The sequence below is a fragment of the Vicugna pacos genome, chromosome 1 (genome assembly GCF_048564905.1).
Source record: "Vicugna pacos chromosome 1, VicPac4, whole genome shotgun sequence".
In the NCBI taxonomy this organism is placed as follows: Eukaryota; Metazoa; Chordata; class Mammalia; order Artiodactyla; family Camelidae; genus Vicugna; species Vicugna pacos.
In genome coordinates this window covers 32,660,665-32,682,506 of record NC_132987.1, presented here as the reverse complement: position 1 = coordinate 32,682,506, position 21,842 = coordinate 32,660,665, and the positions used below count along the sequence as shown (strand labels likewise).

General features: G+C 37.2%; 1 protein-coding gene across 13 annotated transcripts in view; it reads left to right on the top strand.

The window, feature by feature from the left end:
• The window catches only part of VEPH1 (ventricular zone expressed PH domain containing 1), a 269,370-nt gene that overhangs the window by 18,206 nt on the left and 229,322 nt on the right, over positions 1–21,842 (top strand). For all 13 annotated transcript variants that reach the window (XM_072959777.1, XM_072959772.1, XM_072959740.1 and 10 more), the window contains exons 3-4: positions 3,740–3,955; positions 13,324–13,498. In XM_072959777.1, coding sequence (XP_072815878.1) covers positions 3,740–3,955; positions 13,324–13,498 — 391 coding nt within the window. The remainder of the gene's footprint in view (positions 1–3,739; positions 3,956–13,323; positions 13,499–21,842) is intronic.

Sequence of the window (21,842 nt, the reverse complement as noted above, 5' to 3'; positions counted from 1 at the left end):
AAAGGGAGACATTTTTCTTATTTCTTATTTTTTAAATTAAGTCATAAGTAAAGATTCATAAATGTATTTTTTCAAATAATTACGTTTTAAAAATTAGTGCCAAGAAAATCTTCTTTCCTATTCAATTAAAACCAATGAATTAGTCAGAGAAGGACAAATACTTTATGACATCATTTACATATGGAATCTAAAAAATAATACAAATGAGTGTGTATACAAAACAGAAATAGATTCACAGACAAACTTCTGGTTGCCAAGGGGGAGAGAGAAGTGGAGAGGGACAAATCAGGGGTATGGGATTAACAGATACAAACTACTATATATAAAAATAGGTAAGCAACATGGATTTATTGTATTGCACAGGAAATTATACTCCTTATCTTAAAATAACCCATAATTTAATAGAATATAATCTGAAAAATACTGAATCACTATGCTGTACACCTGAAACTAACACAATATTATATATCAGCTATACTTCAATAAATAAATAAAGTGAATGAATGAATAAATAAATAAATAAATTAAAACAAACAAACAAACCAATGAACCTTTACTGAACATCAACTATGTACCAGGTGCTAGTACATGTTCTGGAAGTAACGTTGTATACCGTTTCCTCCTCTTCCTGGATTCCAGAGAGCTTAGAGGAAAATGTTATGGATCAATCACACTAACTATCTTAGCAACTACTGTTGGAATATAGTCTTCCTGCTGTCAATGGCATTGGTTCTCTTCTCCATCTGACTCTATGTATATATTTCCTTTATTACATAAAAGTAACCAATATGATGTTGCTTCATATTTGAAGATGATGTCATTAAAATAACAGTTTTTTACAAGAATAGCTGTGGTCAATGATAGTGGTTTTAGCCCAGGGGTGTTCTCTGTTATTTTTCTCCCCTAAGGATGGTTTTGGTTTTTTGGTTGCTGCAGAGATTTTTGGAAAATTTAGCATTATTTTTTGTCATTTAATATTCCATTTTTTCTCTATGACTTGGCTCCATAAGAACCTATTTACTGTATAGGGCTTGGCACAAGTAATAATTCTGCTACATTAAAAGAAATAATACACTAAGCAACAAAGGAGGAAGGTAAAAGAAAATATACTGAAATAGTCCACCAAAACAGGTGGTGTTCATTCTAGGAATGTGGTGATGGATTGATATTTGGAAATTTCATACTATATGTTGACATAATGCTTCACATCCATAGCCAGCTAAGAAAAAAATGGTTACCTCTATAGATGCTGAGAGAACATCTTAAAAAATTAAAACAAATATTCAAACTTTCAAAATAGGAAGATAGTGATACATCCTGTATGATTTAAAACATTTACAGTATTTTCTTGGTTTTGACCAAAAAAATTTATATGAAAAATCAGGAACTAAAACCAGAAACTAAACTAGCATTTTTGCATTTATCCTCCTTACATGAAATAGCTTAGGAAGTTCTAGCTGACACAATAAGCCATGAGATATATAAAGAGTATAGATACTATACAGAAATCTTTCTAGAAAACCCAAGAAAATCATCTGAAAAAATATTATAATTAAGGAGATGAGGTAAACAACTTGGTACAAAATAAATACCCTCAAAAGGCTGTAGATTGACTTAATCAGCAATAAAAATTCCAATGAGGAAAACACAAAGATTTTGTTTACAGCAACAACAAAGACATAAAATATACTAGGAAACACATTTAAAAATTTGTGGCGCTTGTATGAAGAAAATGGCAAAATTAGTATTGTAGAATTGAGAAAATTGAACAAGCAAACAAAATACATCCCTGAAATACAACCTAACATATATATATATGTGTGTGTGTGTGTGTATATATATATATATATATATAAAACAATTACTAGGAAATGAATCATTCAGTACATAACGGTGGGAAAATTGGATTATCTATTTAGTAGAAAATGCACATCTTTACTTACTTCCATAAATACCAGATAGACTCAAGCCCTAAGTGAATGGTTAAAAGATTAATTTCTAAAATACTAAATGTTGAATGTTTGTCAAGTTTTGTTTGATTTAGAAAAAAATGCAGGTAATCATTTATTCAACCTTTGAATAAAGAAAACGTGAAGGTGAAAAAAGCTATTAAGGGAATCACAAAGAAAGAAAGAAAGAAAGGAGTGTGTGTAGATGGGTACTTGTATGAGCTTAGAGTCCATCTGTCAAATACATGACAAACTGGTGAGCATAGTTTACCTGGGGAAGGGAGGGGAGGGAACTGAGGTGAGAGGGAGACTAAGTTCACTGTAAACCTTTTCTTTTTATCTTTTGTATTTTTGTACCATGTCCATGTATTATCATTTCAAAAAAATAAATAATTTAATAACCTTAAATTTCCAAATAAAAAAAGGTAAAACAATAAGATCTCCAAAGATTGACAAATTTGTCTAAAACCTTAGCATGTTAATAAATTACAGCAAAAAAAACCCTAAAAATAATGAACATGGAGACACATTCACAATCAATATGCCAAAAGTTGACTTAATATCTTTAATAGAAAGAGAGATTATTTCATCAAAGACAAAAAAAAAAAAAATGTAGTGAAGTCGTTTAAGGAAAAATAGAAGATACAATGGGAAATTCCCAAAGGAGGAAATACAAATGGCAAATAAACATGTGAAAATATTCGACCTTACTTCTGGTCAAGAAATTCCAAGTAAAACAGCCATGAGATACTGTTTTTCACTGATCAAATTAGCAAAAATTAAAAATACTCTGATCTCACAGAGGTACAATGGGCAGAGCATACTTTCACCGAGCTGATGGGAGTATAAGTCAGAAAGACCTTTCTGGAAGATTGTTTGGCAGTATGTATTATGAGCCTTAAAATGTTCCTGTCCTTTGTGTTAGAAATTTCCACTTTTGGAGAATCTAGGCTACACATAATCTACAGTGTGGAGAGGGCTTCATGCACGTGATGTTTACTGCATCATTAGTTGTAATAGTAGAAAGAAGGTCGAGCTGGAGCTTGCAGTTGGACAGAAAACTCCATCACTTTCTGTCTCTAAGGGTGCATGATGGTGTAAGAATCTACACACTTACCCTCTTCTGTTATGTATTCAATAATATCAGTCCACCATGCAGAGTTCACATCAGACCAACTTTCCAAATTGAAGTGATGGGCCTATTTTTCACATTTAGATGTTCTGAAGGGTCATATTATTTCTCAATAAAAATGAGTAGGTATTTGAGAGAGAATTAAAATAGAGGAGTGGAGGGAAATTTGCTTGGGGAAAGCTAAAATGGATTTGGAAGTTACTTGAATTGAAAAGGGAGAGATGAAACGATGTGTTCTATTGTGTACAGAAAGAGAAAGCTTGTAGGGGGAAATTAATTGGAGGGTAATTTGAAACATTTCACAAATTTTGCTGAAATGTCAGCAAAAAGTCAACCTTGACTTCTAATGAACTTAGAAACTGAAATAGCCTGAAATTTGAACCCATTTGCATGTGAATAATTAAACTTCAGACTCACACTGCTCCCTGTGTATCTGTGATAGTACAAACCTGCTTGATTTTAGCACATTTGCATAGCTGCCTTGTCCACAGGATTCTCTTCTCCAAGGAAGAAGGTATTACAAAGGGCTTTACAGCCTCATTCCTCAGCACACACTGTTGCACACCCATTTGCTAAATGACCAACTTTGTCTTTTGTAGGTCCTTTGAAGGATAACTTTTCAGAATATTATTTAACATGAAGGTTTTCTTTCAAACAGGATTACCAAACCAATAACAATGACCAGGCAGTGGTTGAAATCTGTATCACTCGAATCACAACAGCCATCAGAGAGACAGAGTCAATTGAAAAGCATGCAAAGGCCCTTGTGGGGCTCTGGGATTCCTGCTTGGAACACAACCTGAAACCCTCTGGGAGAGACGAAGACACTCCTCATGCAAAAATCGCATCTGATATCATGAGTTGCATTTTACAGGTATGTCAGTGTTCAGCATCACACTATTTGATACTGGCTTGGCAGCTTAGGTGAACACATGGTATTTCTGAACCAAGAGCCAGTGTTTCTGTAGTGTTCAGATACTGTAAAAAGACACCACAAACCATCAATAGCTAAGCCAGGCAGGTTGATAACTAATAAACCAAGAAAGTTCTACCGAGCCCCTGCTTTTATGCAAGATGCACTGTGGGGAATTCAAAGTGACACCACAGCAAACTCTTATCTGTTTGGAGAGAGAAGATGTGTACATATAAAAAGCTAACAGTAAAGCACTGTGTGTCAAGATCCCAATGAGGAATATTGAAAAGTTCAGAAAAGGAGTCCTCTTTCATCCAAGGAGACCAAAGAGAGGGTGGAGTCTGAATTGAGGGATGGTGAGCTTGGAATATGTAGAGAAAACTAAGTCATTTTTTTTTAAATCCACTTGTTTGATGGTGCTGTTTTTGTTTGTTTAATTGAGGTATAGTCAGTTTACAATGTGTCTATTTCTGGTGTACATCACAATGTAGATGACTGAACTAAGTTATTTTTAAGTGCATTGCTATATGTATTGTGAATTTTCCATGATAGTAATATTTGCCTGTTATCATCATGTTTAAATTCTTCTCTCCAGTGTAAATATGAATTCGGAACTTTAGTTCAGCCACAAACTAATTATGTAAAATTGAAATGTTGGGCAAGTCACATAACTTCTAAGCCACAGTTTCCTCCCTATAAAATGCAGATGAAATGACATTGTCTATGACAACTTTTATCAACCAGTAATGTTGACAGGTGTTTCCTTAAAAAGAATTCTGTGGTTACGTAAGTTGACCATTACTGAATTGACTTTTTCCCTTCTGAGCTGTCACAATGTTTCATAGCATATTAAAGGCTCTGAAAAGTCCTGCAATATAGAAAGCTGGTTAACTTTGTTTAGAACAGCATTTTGCAGTGTAGTTTGACCATGTAACTTCCTTTTCCGTCTCATCCCCAACACAACATTTATGAACATCCCTCAGAACTACTGTTCTACTGAGCACAGGTCAGGAATTTCCAGTTATGTTAAAGTATTTAGCACTGTGTGTAGCAGTGAGTGTTAGCTTCCTTTCTTCTGTTTTTTTTCTCACAGTTGCATATGCTTAACTGGAGCATATTGCATTTTGTCTGCTCAGTTCAGGGACTGGTCAACTGAGCAAAAGACTCTACACACACTGTCACGCTGTTTTTCCTTTGTCCCCAGACAGGGATGGGAGGGGAAGAAATGGGGATTTCAGCAAAATTAATGGAAGATTAATGCTGCTGGAAATAACAACAAAGATCTAATATACCTGTTCTTCATTGATTATTTTTTTATCTTGAATATTTATTAATGTTTTAAATTTCATTTATTTTTATACAATTTTTAAAGGTTACACTCTATTTATAGTTATTACAAAATATTGGCTATATTTCCTGGGTTGTACAATACATCCTTGTAACCTGTCTTTCACACAATAGTTTGTATCTCCTACTCCACCCCTGTATTGCCTCTCCTGCCCCTTCGCCACTGGTAACCACCTAGTTTGTTGATTATTCTTGACTTTGTTGCTGACATATGTCAGAAACATAGATTATTTCACTCCAAAGTGCTGCTCCTCAGACATTCAGACAGAAATTCACAAACCAGCCACATTCTCTAGCTTCCCCTGTGATTTCAAAACCACTGGTCTAGACTCCAGCCACACTATCCAATAGAAATAAAATGCAAGCTGGAAACACGAGGCACATGTGGAATTTAAAATTTTCTAGTAGCCACATTAAAAAGAAGTGAAAAGAAACAGATGAAATTCATTTGATTTATGTTTTCCTTAATCTAGTATATTCAAAATAATATTATTTCAACATGTAATCAGCATAAAAATTAATGGGATGTTTTACTTGTTTTGTATGCTAAGTCTTATAAATCCGCTGTGTGTGTTAGCACATCTTACTTTGCAGTAGTCACGTTTCAGGAGCTCAGTAGCTTCACGTGGGTAGAGGCTCCTGTGTTAGCATAGTTCTAGAGAGTCAGCATGGATTTCTGGATGGAGATCAAACTTGAAAGGGTTTGAAGCAATTATCAGAAATTTTACCAGGTAGGAAAGGTGGAGTGAGAAAACATTCTAAGCAGACAAAACAGATTGTACAGAAGTCCAGATTTATGAAATGAGACCAAGGTCAGTGAACTATGAGCAGGCTGCCTTTTCCTAATGCCCTAAATTCTAGCATAAAGGAATGTTTCATCCCGGGTAAGACATTATGTGTCCTACTTTAAAAGAGGTTGGTTGGGAGCAAATAAAAATGTGAAACTCACTGCTGATCAACGACTCAGTGTGAATGAATTTTTTAAGATTATTGAGAGCAGGGCCCTAAGGCAAACACTGATATTTCGGGGAGACAGAGAAAACAGTTAAGGGTTACGTGTCTTGGTTGAGAGGGACACGTGAATCACAGAAGTGGGTGATTCCAGCCTGTAGGGCCAGAGTGGGCACAGGGTGTCTATCATGTGCCCTCTGAGATGGCAGAAGGCATCAGAGTAGAAGTCAGAAAGCCGTAAATGTGAACTTCCCTTTTTTCAGAGCAAAGTACAGCAATTTGTCCAAGCTACCTTTGGGGATGTCATCCTAGAAGGTCACTACCCATGAACCAAAGACAAGGCTGTGGTCGCAGCTTTGGCAATTAGCTTTCATCAAATTTAAGGGGACCTTTTTGACCTGCAGTAAATATTGAAAAGATTTTGTCCTGTTTGCAAAGTAGGCTCTTGTGGGAACCATGTAGAAACCCAGATGATTTATTCTGTTCTGTTTTTTTCAGTAAAATGAAACAGTAGATCAACTGTAAAGACAACCATTTAGCATTTTTAGCTACACAAATGCAAAGATTTCCTCTCCACCCACCCCGCCTCCCAAGTTAAGTGACCCCAGCATCACTCTCTAATCAGGCAAGGGCCCACCAGTTCTTCTGCCCACACTCTTGGCCACTTTCTTTTCTGTCCACTTCTCTGTCATTTCAAGCTAAATATGTTCATAGACACACACAAAAAGTCTTTCTTTCTCCCTTAATTTCCTTTTTAAACCTACACTCAAATCTACTTCAAGTGACCATTTCTCTTCTACTTTTAATTAGTAATTATATTGAATTCTTTTTTTTTATTGGACCCTAAATGTATGAACTTGAAACATTTACTTAAAATACTTTTAAAATTCCACAATTTACCTTCTATACCTTCCTCAGGACAAAATCTGTACGTGTGTGTGGCGTGCACTTGTGAGTTCTACTGTCTTTTGCCTTGGATGATACTCTTCTACCAACCTACACTGTGTCCTGAGACATGTCTCTCAGCTTGCCATCTATATAACAAAGGATGAGCCAGGTGATCTCTCAGCTCACCTCCCACACTGAATTCTGACTCCTTTAGGAGATGCTGAGAGCAAAAGGCTTTAGAGCTTGAAGGCCTTAGAGTCAGATGCTCTTGGCCTCATATCAGTGGGAGATTGGCAAATTATTTCATCTCTCCAAGCCTCTGTTCTGCCGTCTGTAAAACGGGCATAACAATACTTGCTGCTCATGAAGAACAACTTTTATTATAAAAGCAATCTCCATTTATGGTCTAGCCACTATCTGGAAATACCTATTTCAAACCACAGCTTTCTCTGATCAGGTTTCTATATGGAGTTGGCCTGTTTCTTTGTTTCTGGAAAATCCTGAAAAAGAAGATACCCCAACAAATCACTCTATATTCTAGGACAAACCCAAACCTGGAGAGGGTTGAAGAAAATAAAAATGTACCTCAAGGAGGTTGTACTTACTGACATAGCTGATGTGCTAGAATGAAATTCTGGAGAACTGACAGGCCAACCATCATGATGTTGAGAGCCAATGCCAGGTTTTATCCTTACTCTACTAGTTACAGCCTCTTCGCCAACCAAATCACTTAACAGGGCTATTGCCAAATAAGCTCTGCCTTTTGTCTCTTCCTCCATGTCTGCTTACACTGTTCCTTTGTGGAGGGAGATAGCCAAAGGGGGAAAGGAGGGAGGAATTCAAATAGTCCCCAAAGCCACTGTTGGAAAATCAGAAAGTATCTGTTTTCCCTTTTTTATACAAGGGCTCCACTGTCCATTCACCTTGATTCCACACTTCAATTTTCTTATTTCCTCTTTCCCAGTTAATGCCATATGAAGATTCAAAAACTATCCCTGGCTGGCGTTGTATGCAAGTGCCTTGGACAGTTTTGAGAGCATTTCCTTTGCAACTCCTAGAGGCACAACTGGTTATGTTGATCTGGAAGTTTATTCTGTAGGCAATCCCAGCTCTACCATTTACTGGCAGTGTGATCTTGGGCATTTCATCTCTCTGTGCCTTACATTTCCTCATGTATAAGAGGCAGATGATAAGAGTAGCTGCTTCGTGAATTTGTTGTGATGATTAGATGAATAGACACTAGATAATAGACATAACATATTTAGAACACAGGAAGTGCTGCATGAGTATTAACTCTGGTTGATATTATCATCATGATCATCATCTGCAGGAAACTCTAAAATAACACTAACACTTCGTAACAAGCTACTCGTTTAATCACTTATTTTAGCCATTCATTGCCTGCCTCCCCTTCCCCAAAACAGAAGCTTTGTTTTATTCACTAATGTGGTCCCAGCACCTAGAACAGTGAGTGGCCCGTAGTAGGTGCTCAAAATAATATGCATTGAATGAATTAATGAACAGACAAATGAACATGAATAGTTCGGGGGACCTGATAGTCTTCTGGTTTCTGCACCAGCTGTGCTTCTCCCCAGAGTGGGCTCTAGAACTAATTCCTCACTTAATGCCCCACAAGACAGTGGCATGAAATGGGAAGAGGCTGACACACCTCTCTGCCCCCCCACCCCAGGTTCCTGAATCCCACTGCCTTATTGCCCACTAGAAAATATGCTGGGAAAACTTAGGTGAATGTACCATTTAGATTTTCTATATAACCAGGCTGCTAAGAACCAAGCATTTTATATGTAAATCCAAAATTTGATTATCTGATCCATGATGGGGGATGAAAAACCATAAAATAACCATTTTAATATATGGTGTTTAATATTTCTTGAGATTACTCTTTAATGGCTCTTAGCTGAATTCAAGTCCTGAGAACCAAAGAGCTTTTTAGTTGCTATCACCTCAGATACATATCTCTTTTACTTAGCTCTTTTCTTTTCAATTTTAAAACACTGGGAAACCTTCCCAAAGTGCATTTTCCAAAGGAAAATCTCCACCAAGAGCTCAAATGGTGCTAATCTAGTTAAGAAATATAATTCTTGGCATCTGTAGAACAAAGCCCTCTTGTTTTGCTCCTATTGCTGAATGTAACTGTCCCCATGAGCAAGTCTTTATTTCTACTCTGTACTTCACTGAATTTGTTCCCTGAGTACTGAGCATTGAATGGTGTGTAAGATGATACACACCCCATCATGCTCACGTCTGCACAGAGGGGCAAGATCTATCATAAGCTCTGGCATTGATAGTTGCTGTTAAAGTGGTTTATTTGTGCAAGCAGTCATAGGACTTTCTCTGCATGTGTACCATTAGCATTCCTCTGATCCAAATAATCCTAGAGATAAAGTAATTTCAGGGACCTGAGTTCTACTGCACTAGCAACTCTTTTTGCTTCACCTGAGAGCAAAGCTCAGCTGTTAGAAGGGAGTTTGCGTGGTACCTGTCAGATCCGTGGGATGCAGGTCTGTCTAGCCTCATCTTGGTCTTTCAGCGCCTCATATCCTGTTGCTGTCAGCAGTGCCCATGGCCTCTTGAAGCACTAGGGACTGTCTAGACGCTGTTTAGAGATTGAGCGTCTTTGGTGGCAATTCCTTGCTGTTTATATGAATTTTTGCTCTTTGCTTAATGTTTCACTTCTCTTGTCATTTGAGAGATTTCAAGATGACATATGTGGGAGGAAAACAGAAAAATTGAGTGTGAAAGTTTTGTGTTTTTTTAACAATGACATTATACATTTTAAAAATTTTTTATAACTTTCACTTGGAACCACACATCAAAGACTTTAATAGCTGCCCTTATTTTTCTCTAGGGCATCTAGAATTGTAAAAAAAAAAAAATATGACAAAACTGGGTAAGATGGCCTGTTGTTTCATTGTTGCTTGCAAGTGTTAGCTTATTCCTAGGGTTTAAAACATTAGCTGCTGTGAATACTGATTTTTATTGATCTTTTACTATGCCTGTCTGTGTTCACAATTAGTGGGGAACAATTAGTGTGGCAGTTGAACTTCCAGATGCCGCCATCGTGGCTTCTCAGCAAGTTATAGGTAAATGTGCTTGAGATATATTTCTCTAATGGAAGACATGTACTTCTCTAGCTGTAAGTTGTTCTTGACTAAAGACTCAGAGAAGATAAAGTAAAGTTGAACATGATATTCTTTGTTGGAAAGCTCTGAGAAGAATTGTGTGATTGTGTTCCAGTCTCAAAACTAAGGCTTTGACCAGCCATGACAGGGACAAAGATATGTCATGTAAAAAGTAAACTAACAAAAAAAATCTACATGAGATTGGGGCAACCCAAGAAATTTATAGGCTAGACTGAGGGGCTTGGGAAACAATGTTCTAATTGAGATAACTAAAATGTAACCTCAAGGGAGCAGCATGGGAGCATCTCCATGATTACAATGGAGAAAATGGACAAATCAATTGGCCTTCCTAAACACCACATATCTGAAGAGTATGGCAACAAAAAGAGGATGCTCAATGTGGGGGTCATTATTTTGGCACATTTACCCTGCAGTGTCTTGGAGGAGGCAGGAGTGGAGACTGAATCTGATGGACAGAAAAGTTCCAGTCACCAGAGGTACCACAGGTGTGGCTTTGGCTGTAGGGCAGGACTGTTATTTCAGTTAGGTTTTGCCATGGCCTAGATGAAATATCCCTCAGGAAATTCCTTTGCTCTAATCTGATCTTGTGCCCATGAGTGAACATTCTGGTTAGTAATCTGCCTCCTGATATCCTGATAATGTGAAAAATCCTGACATGAAAAGACTCTCACTGTGGAAGAGTAAATTGGCATACCTGATCATGCACCAGCCTTTTGGAAATCCCTTGGTGTGAGTTATCCTCAGTGGATCCAGGCAATCCTGTAAGGCCTGACCAAGTACATGCCCAGACTTCTAAAGCTGAAGGGCAGGGAAGCAGCCAGCATCTCAGGGATGCCTCGTAGCTCATCACATCAGTAATGGCCCTGTCTAATCAGACCCGGTTAAATTCACCAGGAGGGAAGATACTAGAAAAGGCTGTCTGGTATGAGAGAAATCTGACTGCAAGCCATGGTCCTGAATCTTAGATGGTGCTAGGAACTCTAAGGATAGGACAGAAACATAGTGAGTGGAACTGCTATATAAACACATGATTTGTCACCAAAGAATAGGGTCAGAGCTTTCATCATGGCTGACTTCATGGTGGGACATCAGCTTGGGTTGTTGAATACCTATTTTCTCAGCTTAGGAGTCAGACTGACTCTTGAATCTGAAAAATGGGTGAAACTACAGAAATGGATTAAGGATTTATCAGGTCTATTTTTGTTCTAGAGACTGGGGGAAAAAAGCTTAAGCACAAGAGACTCAAATGGCTCATTTGGAAAAATTTAGGAATAGAATTGGCTTTAGGCACAGCCTAATGCATGGGGCTGGAATAATGTCACCGGGTTTCTCTTGTCTTCATGTTGATAGATCCATGCTGCCTTGAATCTCATACAGATTCTTTCCTTCTGAGCTCACAAAATAGCGGCAGCTACTCTCAATCTTCCATTCTTAACTCTTTGAATACAGCAGGAGAGAGAGAAGCTCTTTCTCAGAACCTTTTAATGACTCCTCAATTATAATTGGAAAACTTGGCCATCCATAAACATATCATTTGGAAATGTGATTCTCTGGTTTGTCGATGTCTGAGTCATTTGACTGCCCTTGAAGCTAAGGGTGCAAAAGCCTTCATTAGAAGTACCTGGGACGTGGTCATGGGAGTCATATCTGCTAAGGAGCGTGTAACAACTCACCTTTCCAATCAGCTAGCCCTGAAAATGGATGGCACTGGAGGCCATTGCTGGCAGTTGGTGGCCCAAGCAAGAAGATGGGAGTGAGTGGGCCCCTTCCCACACCTGACTCCCCCTTCCTTCTTCCCACCACATTATGTTCCCGATCACAACTATCACTATAGATTTGCATTTTCTTCATTAGTTAATCAGCTTGACAAATGTTTATTGAACACCTGCCATAAACCTAGAATTGTGGGAGATAGTAGAGGGGATAATCTACCGGTAGAAAGATATAAGCACTTTTCACATGAACAGTTAGAAGAAGCAACCACTTTTTATTTCTAAGATAGTAATATAAAGTTAGATACGTTGTGCACTGTGCAACTTTTGCTTGATAGCCTAAGGGGTGGGGTTGATGGTCAGAATGGTTGATAGTAGGAAGGACATACCATTCATTTTTAAGAAAACAGTTTTTATTTTCCAAGTATTACTCCCTAATTAGGTAATTAAATGCTGGTAGCACTGTTTTTGTGTAAGGATATTGATGTCAGTTACGAAGTATATCAAAAAAGAATTATTTTAGACCCAGAATTCCCTCAGTTTTTAGTCTTATGTTCATTAATTTTTCTCCCCCTTTGGATTTCACTAAGCCAAAACTTTAGTTTCTAAGATACAGTCAGAAAGCAATATGTAATGTATGTAACATTCTATGGATTGTTTTCTCAAGTATAAATATGAGTTGTTCCTCTTATCAGTGACTCCTAATCACCCTAAAGATTAATTCCAAACTCCTTAGCAGGTGCCCGACCTGTAACTGTTTCTGTTTCCAGTCCCTTCTCTGACCCCTCCACCCCAATTTCCCCACATGTATCCCACATCATCCCTACCGAACTATTTACAGTTCCCCATATGCACAAGTCCTCCCACCTGTCTGCCTTCACACATGCTTTTCCTCCTGTCCACACCTTTCCTAGTCATGACTCAGCCATCTCCAGTTCACCCACCAGGTCTCAGCTAAGACATCATCTCCTCCAGAAAGTCTTTCTTGACACTCCCTTGAGACTGGATTAAGTGCTCCTTTTGTGCTCCCTTATACCCCTGACCTTTCCTTACCATGGCCCTCAGGGCCTAGGCTCTTAACTGCTTGTGTGCCTCTAAGTCTCCCTAACAAGAACGAGAGCTCTCCGAGTTCCCAGACACTAGAAAACAGGTGGGGCCTGTGTTTTCACAGCTGCACTCTGGGAGCTTGGCTCAAATATTTTTTGGATGAATGAATAAATTGAAGAAGGAGCCACTTGTTATTTGTTGCTCTCTTATATTTTCTCAGAATTACAACCGGCCCCCTGTGATGGCATTAGCCATCCCCATTGCAGTGAAGTTCCTCCACAGAGGCAACAAGGAACTGTGCAGGAATATGTCCAACTACCTGTCCCTGGCTGCGATCACCAAGGCGGACCTCCTGGCCGATCACACAGAGGTTATTGTAAAGAGCATACTCCAAGGTATGATATGAAGGCTGAGCTTGGGGACATGTTTTAGGAGTCCTTTTAGAGTATTTCCATGAAGCAGTTATGGTTTATGGAAAATGAGACTTTGAGTATTAAGAGGTACATCAGATTCTCTGCTCTGCCACTAGATGGCTGGAGAACATGGGTAAGGTTACTTGAGCTGGCTGAGTCTGTGTCTCTTCACCAGGCAGATGAATTATGTGGAATGTGTCCCACTGCTCTCAGTGACAGATGGAAAAGCTCTTTACCCTTTGTTTTACAAAAGCACAAAATGCTAGATAAAATACACCAGAGAATGTGTAAAGATGTCTTAAATGTGAACATGATTTAGGGCTGATTTATAATTGTGTTAAATATTACCATAAAACATCAAATCAGGGCATCTCTGTTAATGGTTTCTTATTTGTTTTTTTTGTTTGTTTTTTGTTTTTTGAGGAGGAGGTAATTAAATTTATTTATTTATTTTTTTAGAAGGGGTACTGGGGATTGAACCCAGGACCTCATGCATACTAAGCATGAGCTCTAGCACTTGAGCTATACCCTCTACCGTAATGGTTTCTTATTTAATGAAAGAGATCAAGTTAGTCCAGTCAGAATATTTTCTTTGCCTTTTGTTTTTTCTTTAGTTTTAGATCTACCAGAAACCATTCTTTTGGTTTGGGATCAAAGAACAATATATAGCATTATTTGATATGTACCCAAACGTCCCCAGCCCTCCTTAATATAAATCTATGAGGTCCATGAGTGTCTTGGTCCACATTTGACTGCCACATGCCTCCCATGTTCAATTTGAGCATCAACCCTCTGCAAAGTGCTCCCAGACCTTGTATTTCTTAGAGGCCTCAGTATTCTTTCCTGGGCACAGCATAGTGTGGTGATGTCCATCTCTACCACCTCAGTCCGGGCAAACTCTGTGACTGCTACCCTGGAGGTCCCAGAAATGGACTCGACTCCACACTGCTCTGCCCAGGATGGCAGCCTCTCTGTCCCTTCGTGTTGCCTACCCCTGAAGTTTCAGAAGCCACGAGTCCTCAGTCTACCAATTTCATGCGGTGGCCTGAGGCAAGATAAGGAAGAACACTGTCTTTCGTCTTGGTGTTACACCTTGGTAGAGAGCCAGAGCAAGTTTGCTTGGCCCCCAGTGTCAAACTGTGGTACTGAGTTTGCAGTAAAATATATTCTGTTTTATCTAAAACTCTGTCTTCCCTGGCCTCAGCTATCCACCCAAGAGCCAGATTAGCAGCAGATTAGTCTACCAGTTCTCAAAATGCCTACAGCCCAACAAGGGCTAAGGTTTTGTTCATGGTACCAGATATTCCTAAGAAGAGTTCTTAGTACCCACCCCCCAACCCTGGATCTCTGACCAGCCGCGCCAGTGGTCTGCCGGATGCTCAGATTTGTCTGAACCTCAGCCACAACAGTGGGAGTTTATCACTCTACCTATACTCCCTTCTAAAGATTTGTCATTGATATTACTAGTTGATATCATTCATTTCTTACTTTCTTTGGCTACAGGATTGAATTGCTAATTTCTCTTTATACATGATACTAAATTTGCTAAAAGTCCAGGAAAGCAATTACACTTTATTCACCACCTTGGCTACATATTTGATACAGATTTTATAGAAATTTTTAACACTTATACATGCCACACATTTTAAAACCATGATGGTTAGACTTGTAAGTAACTGATTTATGAGAAAAAGAATTGAATTGTCTCTTTGCAGCTGCCAGGAACTTAGCTCATGTTTTGTTTTGTTTTTTTAAAATGCACTTTCAATGACAAAGAAATCTTTTGAAACGCAAAATACACTTTCTGAATTCACTGCAAGCATTTGAAATAAACAAATGATTAAGTTTATTTGATCTGGCACTGTGAAAATTTCCATAAAATAAAAGACAATTTGACCTATAAAAGGTTGGGACTGAATATTTCTGGGTTTAGATTTTTAGGGCTGATGTGTCTATACAATTCCACAGTCACTCGCATAAGCCCATCAAACTTTGAGCAGCAAAGCAGAAGGAATCTTGGTGTCTCAGAGTAGTAAGTTTTCTGCTCTACAAATCTTTGTCGTATATCCCTGTCCCAACAGCCTTAGAAGCCATCACTGGGATTTCTTTTTTCTTTTATTTTCTCCCCTTTACATCTTTCTCCTTGACTTATACTGTCCTAATCCTTATTCTCTTATTCTTCAACTTCTACAGAAAATGCTGAAGTGTTACAGTTATTTGATTTGCTCTAAGTTTTTACAAGACTAGAATTATAAAATTGTAGAATCTTAGGCTGACACATTAAACATGATTTAGCCCAGTTACCCAGGAAATGCTTGAATCCCCACCAAATGGTCATGCATTCAATGATAACAATAATGATTGTAATAACAATAATAACTACAATGGCTAGAATTTATTTCATGCTCTCTTTATGCCAAATACTGTACTAAGCACTTTATACCAATTACATTATTTAATCCCCAAAAGAGTTCCTTAGCAGAAGTCCTATTATTATCCCATTTTACCAATTAGTTATATTTTAAGTAACAAGAATCTGAGGTATAAATGGCTTGATGATGAAAAGGAAGAAGAGAAGGAGGAGGAAAAGGTGGAAGGGAGGGGAGAAACTCCTCACCGGAACATAAGACTGTAAGTTCATGAGTGTATCAGACTTCCCAAATGGCTGGATTCAGGACTCAGTGGTGGTCCCAAAAAGTCATTACACAGTTGTTCTTCCTGTGGATTGATTTCACTTTCTGTTCCATGAAATGGGCCTCTGCAGCTTCCAGTTCACTTCATCATGAATACCAATTAAGAAAAAGAAACTCCATATTCAGTCTCATTGTCTCTGTTTGACCTGACATGGGCCACATGCCCATTTCTGAACCAATCTATCATTGTTGCCAGGGGATACAGTACTTCAGCTGGCCAGGCTTGGATTATGAGCCACCCTCAAAGTAGGACATGGGAGTAAACTGCAGCAGAACCACAAGGATGGGGAGTAAATAACCCCCAAATCCAGAACTGTTTCCAACAGTATTGTAAATTAATACTGGGCACCAAAAAGTAGCCTTATGTAAATATTTGCTTTTATCCCTTTATCTTTGTTCTCAAGAGATTCAGCTCATTGCTTTGGCATGCCAAGATCTTACTGATAATGATCTTTTCATCTCACTATATCTGCAATTCTTACAAGGTTCTTGTCATCCATAAATTTTACCTTCGTTTTAAAACACTAATGAAAAAGTAAACCAGATGGAACCAGGCAAGCCTTGTGGTATACCATGGTGACTGCCTCTTACACTTGGTTGATGTTATTCCATTGATCGTATTTTTTCAATTGTATTCTATACATGTCTGCCTCTAATTCCAAACCAAATGCCTCCTTTAAGTTTATGAATCAATCATGACAGACTTTGTCAGTTGGGCTTATATATTTATCCCTGAAGCCTAGTTCCAAATCAATCTTTACTACTTCCCATGATTAATGACTGTATATAAGTGATAATATTTACCTTCACATTAAATGTAAATACAAATTCATTTATTCAAATTTCCTAGACTACATTTATCTATTTTGTGTGCTCTGAATTCTCCTAGTGAGAAGAAAATTGTGAAAGTCCTTCCTCTTGGAGAAAGGATTAAAGGCATGAGCAGAGTGTTGTCTTGATTTGCACTTTGAGAGCTAAGGAGATAGAAGATCCAAATGTCCCTATATCAAATAAGACAGTTGTATCAGTATTTTTAAATCACCCAATCAAAAAAAATAAAAAAGTCTGTCCCTTTTAGTATTATAGGCAAATTAGAACAAATATGCAAGAAGTAATTACAATCTTATCTAAACTGTTTTATATAATTAAAAAAGAAGTACATTCTTCAACTAATTCTGTAAGGCTAATATAGCCATATCAATACCAAAGGACAATATAAGAAAGGAAAATACAGACCCATCTTAATTATGAGCACAGATGCACAAATCACAAATAAAAATCTTAGCAAAATGACTCTAGCAATGCTTAAAGAAAATAATACTTAACATTTGTTGAGTGCTTAGTCTGTACCAGGTACTAGTCTTTTAACTCATAATTCTCTTAATATCTTATGAGGGTGGAACTAGTGTTATCCTCATGTTATAAAAGTTAAGACTAAGTTAAGTTATGTAGGATGCAAAGATGACAATATTCAAGATGTAATTCCCCTCAGGGAAAGACTAAAGGGGAAAAAAGTCATTGTATCAGTAAAAGCGTCTCATAAAATTCAGTACCCATTCATGAAAAAAAAAATTGCAACCTAAAAATTTTGGAGAACTTTCTTAAACTGATTAAGAAGACATTATATATATATGATATATATATATATATGTATATATATATAGATAATTAAGATTGTAAGTGATATATATATATATACTCTTTTGTAAAATTCAATATCTGTTTATGATTAAAAAAAATCCCTCAGCAAACTAGCAGTAGAAGGGAACATCCTTAATCTAATAAAGGATATCTGCAAAAACCTACAACTAAAATCATACTTAATGGGGAAATATTGAATGCTTCCCCATTGAATTAAAAAATAGACAAAGATGTCCCTTTGGTAATTCATTTGTTTTCAGCTTAAATCATGTCAAAGTAATTTAATATTTTGTAACATCAGAACCTTTTCACAGTGGGAGAGTTGTTTTTCAGTGGTCCTGAATAATTCTCCAGACTTGTTCTTTGCCACATGAAAACGCTTTGTTAAACCTGTCTAGTATTGGAATACAAAAGTACAACCAGTGCTTAGCGCAGCATGAGTTAGCATGTCTTTCACCCAGGAAACTAACGATATTATTGGCGATCCCTAAAATGAGGCTACCTGTAACTGTAAGAGATTATTTGAGAGCTCAAAGGGAAACCTTTTCCAAATTTTAATTTGGAACTCTGTAACGCAGTGCACACCCCTACTATCAAAACTAAAATCAGTGATGTCCCTTCCTCTGTGTTTTGGAATCAGTGGTCACAATAAGGAAGTATGCCTTTCCATCAGTAGGTCTTTTACATGGTCGTCTGGCACAAATCATAAGGTGACCTCAAATGATTTGAAACTTAAGTAGAAAGTCTTTAGAAAGAATTGTAATCTTATCTCAGCAAGAGTCCAGATTCCTTTCTGACTTACTGGCAGTAACCTAGAAAAGACTGTCTAGTTAATTATGATAAATTCACCTCATTTCTCAATGTGAGACAAAATTCAAACCACTGATTGGTGAGCTATCTCAGAAAAATGGAGATAGAAAATTGACCTCCCATTTATTATGGCAGTAATAATATGTACCAAATAGGGTAGATATGAGGCTTAAACAGATAAAGCAGCAATACTTGCACAATGCTGAGCCCACAGTTCATCAGTGGTTATGATGTTTCTTCTCTTTATCACCATCATCATTATCATCATCATCATCATCATCATTGTCATCCTCAGTATCTGCCACATACCAGGCCCATGTTAAAATATTGAAGGCAGAATCATATTCATTTTTGGAGTTTTGTAATCTCTAGGGAGATACTTAGCCATTAAAAATTCATAATGCAGTATTCCTCAAGGAAAAGGTTGTAAGTTCATCGTACTACAGGTTGTTGGGAAAGAATTTATTGATCAAATATCCTAGAAAACAGACTACTAAGCAACCTCATTACAAATATTCAACCTGAATATTAATACATATGGGGAAATATTAAATACAGTGTTCTAAAAACCAGCCCAAGTGTGGATCAAGAAAAAAGACACATCTTAAATCAAAAAAGAACCTCTTCTGAATTGTTTGTTAACTGAATCTTGGATCTGATGCACTCCAGAGTTTGCACCTTCTTGACTTCACCAGCAGATGCTGCTGTGAAGTAGAATAAGGCCTGCATGGTTTTGAACATTGGTGAACTGAACTCTGAGAATGACTTATCCATAATGAAAGGAAATCTTTATATTTGTTTATATGTTTATATTTTTATTTGTTTGCTTATTTGTTATTTAATCTACTGGGAACAACCTGGAAAAATATTTTTAATGATAACTATTTTATTTCAAATATTATTTTAGGGTTTATAAAGCATTTTTGGATACATTATCTCTTTTTATGTCATTTTCTTAATACTCTTTCATCAAGGTAGGCGAGTTCTGTTATCCTCAATTTCTTGGCTCATTTAAGGCTCATAAAGATTAGTCGGCAGGCCTGATGTCTTATAGTTAGTGGGTAATGGTGCTAGGATTTAAATGCTGAATTTCTGACCCCAAGCCCAGCAGGCTTTCTTCTACACTCCAGATTTATAAAACCAAATGCAAAGGTCAGCAGTCTGAGTTTTTAAGTTCACTGAATCCAGGAATATACAAGTGAACACATACAATTATTTTGACCAAGATATTTAACTTTACAAGTGCTATTTCTTAGTGGCTAAAATACAGTTCTGGAAACATTTGGCCTTAATAAGATTCTCAAAGAAGAGCTTTCTAATACAAAATTTAATGGGAGATGAAATAAAAATCAATTATAATTTCTTCTTTGTTTGCAAATCTAATTATTTATCAAAGTGATGTTAATTGAATAATTGTAAATACCTATCTCTAAAATTCTGTAATGTATACTTAATAGTCAGATGTTCTGGATATATTTTAAAGGAATTAATACTTAATTAAAAACCAATTTATATTGTAATAGACAAGGAAAATGTATCAACCCTATCTTGTTCAGATACTATCTCTGCAAAAAAGTTGCTTTACTGACATACATATGTACGTACTAGTACTAGAGTGACAAAGTGACAAATAGTCACAGTTTGCCTGGGACTGAAGGATTTCCTGGGACATGGGACTTTCAGGACTAAAGCTGGGATAGTCTTAAAACCAGGACAGTTGGTCACTCTAGCACACATGTATAATATTTTATAACTTATATATGTAATGTATTATATATTAGTTACACACATATTTTTCCTCCTAATAACTTGGGTTATCTTCCACAATTCTCTTACTATGCTGTAATATGATGATGCCCTCAGTAACCATCCTGGTGAGTGAAACTCTTCGTCAATGTGTTAAACTAAGCTAGTATGCTGATACTTCTTTTCCGATATTTTATCTCAGTTTTACACATTTATTACTTCCTCCTTTTGCTGACACAATGTATTCTAAAACTCATTAAATGCTATTAGTCAGTGTTTAAAAAAAAAAGTCAGATGGGGGAGAGAGTATAGTTCAGTGGTAGAGCACGTGCTTAGCATACGCGAGGTCCTGGGTTCAATCCCCAGCACCTCCATTAAAAATAAATAAATAAGCCTAATCCCCCCCCCCCAGAAATAAATAAATAAATAAAAAGAAGCTGCCACTTTAAAAAATAAAAATTAGAAACAAAAACAAAAAAAATTTTAAGTCAGATAAATTTGTAAAATGTATTTTGTGTATATAGTCTCTGAGTTTTGAGGGAATAAAGTGGTTGGTCTTTTTTATTGGAAAAAAAATTGCTCTACTGGATCAGGATTAGATAAAGTGGTCAACCAATAGTGGGCTGAAGAAGATAAAAGTGTATTTATTTGTCATGTAAAAGAGGTTTAGGCACAGGCAGCCCAAGGCTGGCAAGACAGCTTTGTAATACTAAAGACCCAGGCTTCTTCTATGTCGTTATACAAAATTTCTTCATCTAAGATGGTTGCTGAAATTCCAGCCATCATTACCATATTCCAATCAGTTAGAAGAAGGAAGGGAAAAGGAGCCACATTCAGTGTCTCACCATCAGCCAGAACTTAGTCTTATGGCCATATCTAGTTGCACCTGATGCTGGAAAATACAGTCTTTACTCAAAATGGCCATACATGCCATTAAAACGAGAATACTATTACTTAGGAAAAGAGAGAAAATAGGTATCAGGGGACAATTAGAAGTCCCTGGAACACCTATCCAGGTCTACTGCTGTAGCAGATGAAATTTCTACTTTTGTAAGCCATGAGTTACTTTCTTTTCTTCTATTTATTTCTTCTTTGCCTTCAACATGTAATTCCTGTTAAAAATTAAAAATTCCTTTACATTTAACTCTGTCAGCATATGAGTTTGCATATATCTTGTCCTGCATCATCTTGGGTCTCTAGTGTGGAAAGGAATAGCTTAACTCTGGGCTGAAGGTTTTGGTCCAGTATTTCTTCCTTCAGCTCAGCATTTGGAGTTAGCCATTTAGACAGTGGCTAAACAGGGACTTGTTTATGGCCACTGCACCTGCAACCTTGAATTATGCAATCTCCAAGGGTCTAAGATTGGCCTGTGACCTCATAACTAGGAACCATTTTCTTTGAGACCCTTCAATGAGTCTTACAAGTAGGGTGAAGCT